Source organism: Chelonoidis abingdonii, chromosome 3 (assembly GCF_003597395.2).
Source record: "Chelonoidis abingdonii isolate Lonesome George chromosome 3, CheloAbing_2.0, whole genome shotgun sequence".
Classification (NCBI taxonomy): domain Eukaryota; kingdom Metazoa; phylum Chordata; order Testudines; family Testudinidae; genus Chelonoidis; species Chelonoidis abingdonii.
In genome coordinates, this window is record NC_133771.1 from 88,546,116 (window position 1) to 88,558,638 (window position 12,523).

General features: G+C 45.7%; 1 protein-coding gene across 2 annotated transcripts in view; it reads left to right on the forward strand.

Annotated features, from left to right (window-relative positions):
• The first annotated feature begins 3,827 nt into the window (after positions 1–3,827).
• SLC16A10 (solute carrier family 16 member 10) overlaps positions 3,828–12,523 on the forward strand; it is a 183,231-nt gene continuing 174,535 nt past the window's right edge. For both annotated transcript variants that reach the window (XM_032762482.2, XM_032762476.2), the window contains exon 1: positions 3,828–4,474. In XM_032762482.2, the coding sequence (XP_032618373.1) occupies positions 4,114–4,474 (361 nt within the window). In that variant the 5' untranslated portion in view covers positions 3,828–4,113. The remainder of the gene's footprint in view (positions 4,475–12,523) is intronic.

The window sequence follows — 12,523 nt, forward strand, 5'->3', positions numbered from 1 at the left end:
ACTGAACATGGACAATTCAGTTCATGGCACCATTTCAGCAAAACACTTAAATTACATGGGTAATCTGACTACACACATGCTTATGGTTAGGCATATGTTTAAATGGTTTGTGGAATACAGACTATATAATCAGTCAGTTTAAAGGCCAGTCTAGAATTTTGTCCTCTCTCATGTGCAACCCAAAACTGAATTCAAATAAATGGGGGAAATAAGTCTATAATTTGATCCAAAAGGAGGATTTCAAAATGCTCTACTCGTCCCTGCCTTATCTATTCAGAGCCAAGTTATGTTATGCCTGAGTGATTTTTTTTTTTAGAAGGGAAGTTGTTAAACAGTTTGTATACAAAGACATAATGCAGGTGCCCCTTTTATATTATGAATTGTTTTGAACAGCTTTAAGCCTGCATTAGCTTTTTCAGTAGAAACTTTAAATTCGTCCCTATCCTTCCTGCTACAGGTTTTTCAGATTTTCAAAGTTTAAAAAACAGGACATCAGTATGGCTCTCAAACTGTCAACTATCAGTATCCACAGGGTTTTGGTGGGAGAAGAGATAAGTTGGCATAAAGGTGAGGAAGAAAAGCACTCTTCCTGGTCAAATACGTTCATCCTTTTCAAAATGGAAAAATTAGGACACTTTACTTTAAAGGGCAGGTTGGGAGAAAACAGTGCATATCTTTCTAGGATTTCTTTATTGTTCTTTCCCAGTCTCAGTCACTTCTCTATCTTCTCCATGCCTTAATTCACTTACAACCTCAATTCCTTCCACTCATGCAAAATCCTGTCAACCCAACGTATACACCTTCTGGGACAGATGCCCCCCTAAATCTCTTGCTCTTGACCAGCAACCCCCTCCAGGCTCAGAACCCTTTCTGCTTCCACCCAACCTTGAGATTTGGAAATCATTCCCCAGGATCAGAACCCTTTCTCTTCCACCTGAATTTGCTTCCTTTAGAGTCTGAAATCTCCTGACCCCTCTTCCCAAAATCAGACTCAGAAGAACCTTTCCCTCACACCTGGACCCCACTCCCTCTCACCAAGGCTCCCATAGTTCAGAGTCACTTCTCTTCCTCCCATCCCATGTTTTACCTAGGGAACAAGTAGCTAAGACAGCAGACACAAACTGGTTGGATGAAGCTGGGAATATTGCAGTGGTTATAATCTGTTTTGAAGGGGCTAATTTGAATTACCATCACAGAAGCCTATATTCCCTGCTCTGCACTTGCCTGCTTTGCTGTCAGCAGCCTACTTGCTGCTAGGCCTCCTGGTAGGGCTTCAGGCCTGCCAATTATCACACATCTTGCATGAAACTATGCCTGTGGCAGCCCGGTCATGTCTCACCACAGATCCCCTCAAACGTCACTCTATAGAATTTTCAGCATTTTTTCCTATGGGCCATCAGTGGTCACTGTGACAGAGGAACTGCAGGCAGCAGAATGCTACCTCTTCTACTGGTGCTGCTCCTTCTGCTGAATCCAAGCCAGCATGCAGCCAGACATGCCAAACCCATGAAAAAAATGCAGAAATTGGGCTAGTTTTTGGCTTGTTGCTTGTTTGGCTTATAACTTGTTGCTGCTTTTTTTTTTATCAGCTCCCAGTAAGGGAGGGCAAGTAGGAGCAAAGGGAGGTGAGAGGATTGGAGTGCACAGCGGGCCCACGACAGTTGCAGACTGCATAGTGGGGGATCTAGTCCCATAGAATGTTGGAGTTCTTAGGGATTGGCTTGTTTTGAAATGGGATTAGCTTGATTTTTGGCTTATTGTGAAAGTCGGGGTGCTTATTTACCGCATGAAAGCTGGCAACTGTGCATGCAGCAGTTGGAAAGAGAAGCCACAGGCTGATGCAGGAGTGCTCAACATCTGTAGATATATAAATAGTTAAGGTGCCAATGGCTGGTGCTCAGAATTCACACAAGTTTGAGCATTGGCCTGCTAAACCCAGGGTTCTGAGTTCAATCTCTGAGGGGGCCATTTGGGGATTCAGTTGGGGATTGGTCCTGCTTTGAGCAGGGGGTTGGACTAGATGATCTCCTGAGGTCCCTTCCAACCCTAATAATCTATGATTCTATGAATAGTTCTTGGGTGTTGTAGGACTGATAAAACGTACTGCATGCTGCAAATGGCATCCAGTAGCAGCTTTTTAATCAGCAACTAACAGAGGAATCTGCAGCCTGCTGCTCCAGCTCCCACCACCAAGGGAGGTTAGTAAGAGAAGGTGGTCCACGGCAAGAAGGAGGGAAGAGAGATTGGGTTAAGCAGGTAGGGGCAGAGGATGGAGGATAAAGACTAGGGCCAGGTCTACGCTAGACTTAAATCTGTATAACTATGCTGCTCATGCGTGCGAAAAATCCACACCCCTGAGTGATGTAGCTATACTGACGTAACCCCTGTATAGATAGCGCTATGCAGCTGGGAGGCTTTCTCTAGTTGACATAACTAGTGTCTCTCATGAAGGTGGATTAACTACGCCAACAGGAGACCATCTTCACTTAAGCGCTGCAGTGGGCGCCAATGCAGCATTTTAAGTGTAGACCTGTCATAGGTAAGAGTGTGGGGAGCAGAACTGGCAGCAGAGGATGACAGAGAGAAACAGAAGGGAATAGGGCTTAAGTAGGGGAAGCCATTCTGTGTTTTCCTAACCTCCCAGAAGAAACCTTCCCCATGTTCAATCCATCAACCCCCTCTAAGCAACTTCACATTCTCTCCAGCACTAGCTCTCCTGACCCTCACTATACTGGCTTTCATGCCCTGCCACCTTCTTGTGAGGTGCAGGTTTCTGCTCTTTTCACCCTCAAGCCTTCCTGGGAGGAAGGTGGGTGAGGGAAGTGAGGTGTAGGAAAATTCCTTGTGTAGGAAATAGTGACACGTTTGCACTAAGGAGAAATATTGCATGCCACCCATGATGTGTCACAACATTCTACATAAGAGCAGGGGTAGATGGCCTTGCTGTGGCCAGCCTGACTTTGTAGGTGCCAGCTGTCATTGTAGGTGAAGGAAACTGCAGCACCTGCCGAAGACGGGTGCGAAACAGTGCTAGCAGTTAGTTCTCTGGTGGCAGCAGGTGGCACAGCAGCCATGCACTGTATTGTGGCAGCAGTGCCTACAGTGTGGCTGACAGCTGGGACCGCAGTGAGGAGTCATAGCCCTGCTCTTCAACACAGAGGGTAACTGCTAAGAGGCTGCCTCATTTTCCTCTGTCCTGTGCCGTGAGGGAGGCGGGAATCTGACAGGAAAAGCTAGGGAGGCGCAGTGAGAGAGGATGGGCAGCAGCATGGCGGGAGAGGTACAACTCGTGGGGACAAGAAGGAGGGTCAGAGCGAAGCACGTGCCTGTCACAGAGGCAGCTGTGGCACTTCCTGATTCTCTGAGGGGGGTTGTTGGGTTACCGTTAAGGGGGCCGTGTCCGTGCTGTTTTTGTTGTGATTGTCCCGGCCCAGGGGCGGATACTGCAGGCCACCCCGGGGCGGTGCATCGCCTTCCCCTGGGAATTCATGGGGCGGGGCGAGTAGGCTCCCTCCTGTTAGGCTGCTGGCCTGATTTCTCCCTCCCACCCTGAGGTGAATCTGGCGCCTTCTCACGGGACTGGCCGGGTGGAGGAAGGGCCTCGGGGATCCCTCTTGCTGCGTGCGAGCCGCAACCGTTAACTCTCAACGCCCCATCTCGCCGCGCGCGCACCCCCCCCCCCGGCCACTCAGCACAGCCGCCGCCGGAGCCTGTGACACGCAGCGGCCCCGCCCGCACTGTGTCCTGGGAGGGGGCGTGGCCACGCCCCTGCCCCATCCAATCGGAGACGCGGTGGGGGGGAATATCCTGCTGTCGGACACCCCCTCCCCGAGAAGTGCCTCTTCAAAATGACCTGGCGTGGCCGGGTGCGGGTCCGGCGTGTGTGAGCGGGACGGGGCAGGGGGAGGCTTGTACCGCTGAGGCTGCACGGTAATAAGGGCGGGGGGTCCCGCTCGGCGCCGTAGGATGTTCCTAGCAGCTCTGCAGGGCTAGTGGGAGCGCAGCAGTCCCCTCAGGCAGCTGGAGAAGCCGCCGCCGCAGCCCCTTCTCGTGGGAGGGAGCTGTCGCCTATCCTCTCGCCCCGGCTGCCTGCGGCTGAGGGAGCCTGCGGGGATGACGCTGAGTGAGAAGCTGGAGACGCAGGGAGTTGCGGACGCTCCCGTCGCGTCTGTTACCCTCTTGCCCTGGCCGGCGCTGCGGGAGCAGCAGGGCGCCCAGGCGGCGGCCGGGGAGCCGAGGCAAGAGAACCGAGAGGGGTGTCTAGGCGGCCAGTCAGCTCTGCTGATGGCGGGTGCCCCGGAGGACCAGCACGCGGCCGAGCCCCCCGAGGGCGGCTGGGGCTGGGTGGTGATGCTGGCCGCCATGTGGTGCAACGGTGCGGTGTTCGGCATCCAGAACTCGTGCGGGGTCCTCTTCGTCTCCATGCTGAGCGAGTTCGGCTCGCAGGACGACAAGCAGATGGTGTTCAAAACAGGTGAGTGGAGAAGCCCCTCCCGCCGCTTCCCTCCGTCCCACTGCTGTGCCCCGTTCTCGCTGCGCCCCGCCACCACTACAGGCGTACCTCTGTGTGCATGTGAGACGTCTCTGACAGTCCCCAGGCTATGTGATGGTTAGGGACCACCTATGTGACAATCAGTCTCTGAGGGTGGGTCCTTCTGCAGTGTTTAAGAGCAAAAAAGCTGCTTTCTTTAACGTGTTGTAAAAGCCTTGTCTGGGCAGGATAAGGTAAAAGTGCAACTTGCCCTGTCCACACTAGGATTTTCTAACATAGACTAATTCGTAGAATGTCAGGCTTGGAAGGGACCTCAGGAGGTCATCTAGTCCAACCCACTGTTCAAAGCAGGACCAATCCCCAGACAGATTTTCCCCCCAGGTCACTAAATAGCTCCCTCAAGGATTGAGTGTGCAATGCTGGATTTGGCAGGCCAATGCTCAAACCACTGAGCTGTCCCTTCGCACATTATAAACAACACACCTTTTCCTTAGTGGAGACATAGAGACCTAATTTGGCAATTTCAATGTCCAAAAATAGTCTTCCCTTGAAACAACAGGGAGCAAAATCTTCCCTCTTCAGAGGGAGAGAGATTGTAACTTCTGTCCTTGCTCTAGAAAATGAGCCTTGGGAAAGGAGGTGTCTGTGTGAGAGACAGCAGGGAGAAAATTGCTGGAGGAAGGTGTAGGTATTATAGTCTAGACACTTGTACTTATCTTTTTTGGAGTTCTTTTGCATTAGGAAAAAATCTATTTCAGATTATGCTTAGGTGACTGTTATAATTATTTCCCTCACCCTGGCCGATCTAGCAGTGACAAAACCAACTGATAAATGAATCCAAAACGGTGTATAGCAGTATTTGAAGTATTTTGAGGTTAGGCTTAGGTCTTGTCTATATTGCAGGCACTACAGTGGCATAGCTTCCAGAAGTAGATTTTTTTTTTTTTTCCCCTCTGTAGGAACGCCAATTTCCCAAGCAATGACAGCTAGGTCAACAGAAGCATTCTTTCCTGAAACTCGCTATGTCTGCACCTGGGGTTGGGTTAGCATAGCTATGGTTCTCAGAAGGTGTAGATTTTTCACAACCCTGGGTGTCATAGCTTTTTCAACCCACATTTTAGGTGTGTAGACCAGGCATCAGAGGTTTTGAAGAATTTTTTCAAAAATTTAAATCATATACCTGATATTGGACTCTGAGATATGCAGGCTTACTGTCATACAGTGAATATTCCTAAAATCCCAAACACAAACTTAATTTTCGTAAACACTGAAGAAATGCTAGTGTCGGACACCTCCAATCACATTCTTTCTTAAATCTGCTGTTACTAAACTGAAATGCTCTCTATATAGAAATACATGCTTTAAAAAATACTTGAAAGAATAATTGCTTCAAATGAATGTTGGGTTCCTGAGGAATCTGAGTGCTATAACATCACAAGCTGAACACACACAGTCTTCTATTCTATTCCCACTCTAATGAAATCTGTGGTTGTTTTTGGAATGTCATTACTAGTGTTGTTACCCTGCCTTACTAAAATAAGTTTTAGCTAATGTAGTAAGAGTCCCACTGAGGAGCAAGCCCTCCAGAATATTCTTGCTGTGTAGAGAGGCCACATGGATCTCTGACTGAAAAATTTGGCAGTGGTCTGGCTCTCTTGGCTTTAGAATTATTTGAGACCAACTTGGGATGGAGGGAGAGAGACACTTATATACCATCCCTTTCAATTTTTTTCTTCCTGACTTAGCCTTCTCCTTTTAAATGCTTTTGTGCTAAAACTCATTTGCCTCATTTTTCTTAGCATAGTCTGAAGTGAATAGGAAAGGCTTGGGGAGTCCAGTTAGAAAAGCAGTGAAATGTGAGTTTTAGAATTGAAGCCTAGCCTCCTATTTCTCAGGCCAGTGGTAGTAGGGTGTGAAAATAGGAAGAATTCTGAATATCAAGATATAACTACACAATGGAGACTATACCAGAATATCTCCTTATGCTGGTATGTCTACACTGCAGTTAGACACCTGCTGCTAGCCTGTGCCAGCTGACTGGGGCTTGCAGTGCTTGGGCTGTAGGGCAGTTTAATTGCAATGCAGATGTTTAGGCTTGGGCTGCAGTCCAGGGCTCTGGGACCTTCCCACCTTACAGGGTCCTAGAGCCAAGGCTCCAGCCCAAGCCCAAATGTCTATACCAGGGGTAGGCAACCTATGGCATGGGTGCCGAAGGTGGCATGCAAGCTGATTTTCAGTGGCACTCACGCTGCCGGGGTCCTGCCACTGGTCTGGGGGGCTCTGCATTTTAATTTAATTTTAAATGAAGCTTCTTAAACATTTTAAAAACCTTATTTACTTTACATACAATGATAGTTTAGTTATATATTATAGACTTATAGAAAGAGACCTTCTAAAAACATTAAAATGTATTACTGGCACACAAACCTTAAATTGGAGTGAATAAATGAAGACTCCGCATGCCACTTCTGAAAGGTTGCCAACTCCTGGTCTATACCATAGTTAAACAGCGCCAGAGCCTGAGCCCTGTGAGCCGAAACCATCTGGCATGGGCCAGCCCACAGATTTTTTTTTTTTAATTGCCATGTAGATGCAGTCTATGCATATGGAAGATTTTTGTTGTTGTTGTTGTTTTTGGTGTAGGAATACCATTTCCCCCAAACAGTGGTAGCTACATTAGCAGAAGCCTTCTTCCTTCAGAATACCAGTGTCTACACTGGATATTAGGTCAGCATAACTAGATTGGTCAGGGATGTGGGTTTTTTCCTCACGCCCCTCATCACGTAGCTATGTTGACCTAACTTTTAAGTGTAGGCCTGGCCTCAGAGGAAGTCAGCACAACCAAGCTGATGCAGCATCCAGATTGCCACAGAAGGGAGTTGGAGTCAAGAAAGGCAGATTGAGTTTAAAAGACAGCTTGGGAAAGGGGAAGGGTAACCAAAGAATAAAAATAGTTCCTCTTTTAAAGGGATGGAGAAAACTTAGAATGCTCAGAGACCATGCAAATGTGTACAATATTTAATCATTCTATGTAAGAGACTAGATAAAAGTGTCATTCTAAGATAGCATTTAGAAGCTGAGCCTATGGGTAGGTCCTTATGGATTCTGTGACTGTGGCATTTACTATGGAATTCAGTGGAGCACAATTCTGTGGGAAGCAGAATCTCAGCTCTTTAAAAAAATATATATATATAAAAAATCTAGCCCTTATAGTTTCGAAGATAACTTTGAGAATGTGAACTGTGCAACCCAGTGCCTGTCTGAGTCTGCAAAGAACCTGAAACAATGGTTCTAAGAGATGTGAACATCCCAAATCATCTCATTTGGAACCACATGGACTCTGTGTGGCTGTAGAATCTAGCATTTTTCCAAGATCCATCAGAATTCAACACTTTTGCTGCTATGGGGCACCCAACATTTTGTTTTGTCTCCCTGCCCTGCTGGGACATGGCAACAGCTGCTGCTTGCTCTGCATCTTTTGCCAAAAAGGCAAATTAAATGGATTATAGTGTTACCTTACTGTTTCATAGAACCAGGTAAGGGTGGTTGGGTGATGTATGTGTTAAGGAGCCAGAGCTTGAGTTTAGTTTGCAGCCAGGGACTGAAAGGAGCCAATAGTGCAGGCTGGCCAGCTAGGCTGCCTAGAGAACACAGCAGCAGCTGAGGCCTGAGGAGGTAAGAAGATGAATGGATTAACTTTTCCCCCAGAATTTAGGAGTCTTACCTGCAAAATTTTGTTTCATTGTGCCACAGGTTACATGCACCCTGCTTATAGGGATCAAGAATCTTTCTTAAAGGGACATTGTTAGACTTCACACTTCTAATTAAAAGTATGCTAGGTACATAATTTTCAAGTAATACCCATTGTTACTGTGATTTGTAAGATACTGGTGCAAGTCTTTCAGGGTTTTTAGTATGCAGTGATTTTCATACAGTACTTTTGTTGTTTTCCCTGTATAACCAGTCATTTTCACCCTCTGTGTAAAGACCCTTTATAAACATCAGCCAAATGCAGAAAAATATTATACATTTATTTTAAAAATAAAATCAAGGCATACTGTTTAAAGGACACTCTGTGAGACTAGGAATTTTACAAATACTATTCCATTTAAAAGTACAAGTTGATAGTTTCCTTTAAAATGCTCTTTTAAATTAAATCCTTTTCTTCTTGGAAATTGCATGTCATCTGTATGTGGAATGGAAAAGGGGAATGGTAATGGAGTTTGGAGGCTCTTAAAACTTAGTCTGTAGTTCAGATCTTTTGCAGGTCTATATTGACAAAAAGCAATTATCTGATGATTGTTGCTTGACGTAAGTCAAAGAAGTGGAGGATACCAGTCCATCTTGCATTATAAGAGAACACTATTTGGTACCTGTGCTAACATTCATCATAGACAGATTTGTAAGGTTACCCAGTCACATCTAGGTCTTGTCTACACTAGTGAAATTTGACATGCTAACCACTGTTGGAACCTGAAACATACCATGTATCTGCGTGGGTGAGCTATTCTTGCCCTGAAAAGACCAACAACGGTGACATCTGTCACCATGTTGATCAGCACTGGCAGGTTCAGTGCCAGCATAGACACCAGTGATTGGCATAAGAGTTTCACTGATATAATTAGTCTTTCCACGACCATCCATAGTATACTGGGCACTGCTTATGTAGCTCAGCTTGTCCATCTTCTGGTCCAAGGGCAAGATTTCTGAAATCCTTCACTTGTACAAATAGCTCTGCACGCTCCCTAGATCTCAGTGTGCACTATTTATGAATAGTATTGACTTCTTTGCGACTGCTGTGTGTTAACAAGTCCACCTCAGAATACGTCTCGGTAGAAAACATTGTATAAGCGTGCTGCCAGCTGGCCTAAGGCAATGATCAAGGTACTTGTAAATATCTACCTTAGGCAGTCTCTATAAGCTGTAAAATCCTAGTATACGGCTTTGTGTCTGAACTATTGGACACCTGTGGAGGCTGAGATAAAGATGGACAACATCCAGTCCCTTGAAAACGGGCTGTTGAGAGATGAGCAGGGTGGGGAGGAGAATTCTGTCTCCATTGCCTTTTCTGAACTGGGGCCCAGTGATAGCTGATGATCTGAAGAGGTCTTGGGATGACAGCAGAGACTTGCAGGCTGGAGAGGACAATGACCTTGAAGGCCAGGGAACATCTACACAAGATAACTATTTCACTCATCAGAGTTGGTTTTGTATATTAGGGGAACAGTTTCCTGAAATCTAATGGAAGACTGGGTGTCTCCTCTCCAGTAAAAGTTGGCTTCAGTGCCACGGATACAAGGTGCAGGTCCTCTTTTTCAAATGCCAGAATATAGAAAATCTCAGGAGAATTGTGTTGTAACAGGTTATGTATTTGACATTATGTCTGAGGCTGTATATCGCATTGTACCAGTAAGACAGACCAGTGTACCCATACAGCTATCTGGTTTTATCTTACTGAAATTGTGTTTTTAATTCTGCCTTTCTGCTTAATATACGAAATAAAAGCATGCACATATGTGAGGATAAAATAGTTTCTCTACCACAGGAATTGGCTAGGAATCATAGCTGTGCGGCAACCAGCAAATGCAGGAGACCAGTCCTATAAAGATAACTGTTAATCTTGGCATAACTTTTTTCCCCTGGGTCCTGTAATAATCTCAAAGTTTGGTTAAACAAGTTCAGTATCTTGTCAATCAAATTAGAGAGTAATGTTAACTCTCACCTGTGCTCACAAAGAAAATTGTTGAGTATCAGAGGGGTAGCTGTGTTAGTCTATATCTGTAAAAGGTGACAGAATCCTGTGGCACCTTATAGACTAACAGACATATTGGAGCATAAGCTTTCATGGGTGAATACCCACTTCCACAGACGAATGTAGTAGAAATTTCCAGGGGCTGGTATAAATATGCAGGCTAGAACCAGTCTAGAGATAACGAGGTTAGTTCAATCAGGGCGGATGAGGCCCTCTTCTAGTAGTGTAGAGCCATGGGCCTAGGCCTGCCTCACCTTCTACTGGGGATTCGGGCAGAGGGAGCTGCTGCGGGATCTCTGCTGGGCCGTGCTCACCTTCCTGGAGAAGCTGGACTGGAGCAGTTTGCAGGGTGAGTGCTGGGGGCCACTCCCTCCCTCCAGACTTGTGCCTCCATACAGCTGATCAGTGCAAGCCTGGGAGGGAGGATGAATGCTGCGTGCTTGGGGAAGTGGCGGGGCCAGGGTGGGGATTTGGGGAGAGATCCAGTGGGGCACTGAGGGGGCGGGGCTGGGGGTGGGTCCAGAGCAGGGATTTAGGGGGGATCTAGTGGGGGAAGGAGGGGACGGGGCTGGGGACAGGAGGTGGGGCAAGAGGCCTGCCGGGCTCTACCTGTGCTGGAGCGAAGGGAAAAATTGCTTGTTTGTCCAGTGTCCCAACTGAACATTGGTTGGGATGTGGGACAAACAACCAAATATCGGGACAGTCCCGATAAAATCAGGACGTCTGGTCACCCTAACCCATGAAAGCTCATGTTCTAAAATGTCTGTTAGTCTATAAGGTGCCACAGGACTCTTTGTTGCTTTTTAAAGAAATTTCTTTCTCTCCAGTTATGGATCATGTCCTCTGCAGTAATAGTTGAAAGTAACTCATCTGCAAACTTGTCAGCTGTACACCTGCTTGCTTGAATGGGTCTCTCCCTTTCCTTGTTAGAACTTGTATCACATAATTCCCACCCCCTGCCAATTTCCTGTTAACTGGCAACAAGTAATTCTCGTTTAGCCCATTGGTAGTGTGCATGTGTTCCAACCCGGCTCTGTATGCAGTTTTCCATCTCCCTCAAATCCTGTGCTTTGAGCTAATGTGAATTTTTGGAGATTTCAAGGGTTTCTTTACCATTTTGAATCACAGCACAAAATATCTTGTAATAAGGCACTGAAATTTGAAAGTAAACTATTTTTATTGTATTCCAAGGACTGTCATAAATAATCCAATATTCTTTTACTTTTTCCCTCATTTCAGAGACTACTTCTGCAACAAGGGTGTAAGTGAGAAATTTTGGCATGTTACACAGAAGGACTTGGGAGCACAAGTGTTAGAGTGTTTGACAAATTAAAGGACAAGGAGATGAGCCAAAAGATCTGTTCCTCAGCTTCAGAGGGATGTGAAAAGACACTGACAGAATTTAAGTTCAGGGATGAAAATTCTACCATTTTTGAATGCCACAGCAGACTTGGACAGTCAAAGAAAATATCCATTCAGGACTCTATATATCATGATACAGTAGTGGGAAAATGCAGGAGCTCTACTGTAAGGGGGTACATGCAACATCAGAGGCAGCTTGGTTAGTTAACCTGTTCATGGGTCCCTGCACCTGTTCAGTATTCTTGGCACAGTGCTGTGATATAGGACAGGAGAAGCTCTTATTGAACTGCACAGTGTTCACCTACCCTTTCCTGTAAGGCCCAAAACACTCCATTTCTGCCTGTAAGATGGACATGAATTTCATGCCTCAGTAGGCCAGAAAACAGAATATAGTTGGTTACTGTGGATAGCCTGCATGTTTAAGAGAGAAATAATGCCAAATAAATTTAAGTACAAGTGTACTTTTTTTTTTCCTTTTGAAGACAAAACTATTTAATTAATCCATTGCCTTCCTCAACCAAAACTATAAATTCAGAAAAATATTATAAAAAGAAAAGTACTCCTGTATCATGAGGTCAAAGCTTATGTGAGAAAATACATTTAGTAGCATAAAATGCATAATTAAATGTTAGCTACATAGCTGCCTCAGTGCAGTCCATACCCCCCAATGTGTTCTGTGAAAAGGTTTGTGTGTTAAAACCATTGTCTTACCATTGTAACATCGTGGTTCACTGAGTAAGCTTGTATAAATTTATGGGAACAACCACCATAAACCCTTTTAACCATTTAATAAACACATAATGTAAAAACTTGTCCGTCTGACATTGACATTAAGGTAATAGAGTGGCTGATAGGAGACTCAATTAATAATGAATTAAAGGAGGGTAATATAGTTAATGCCAATTACTATGGGTTCA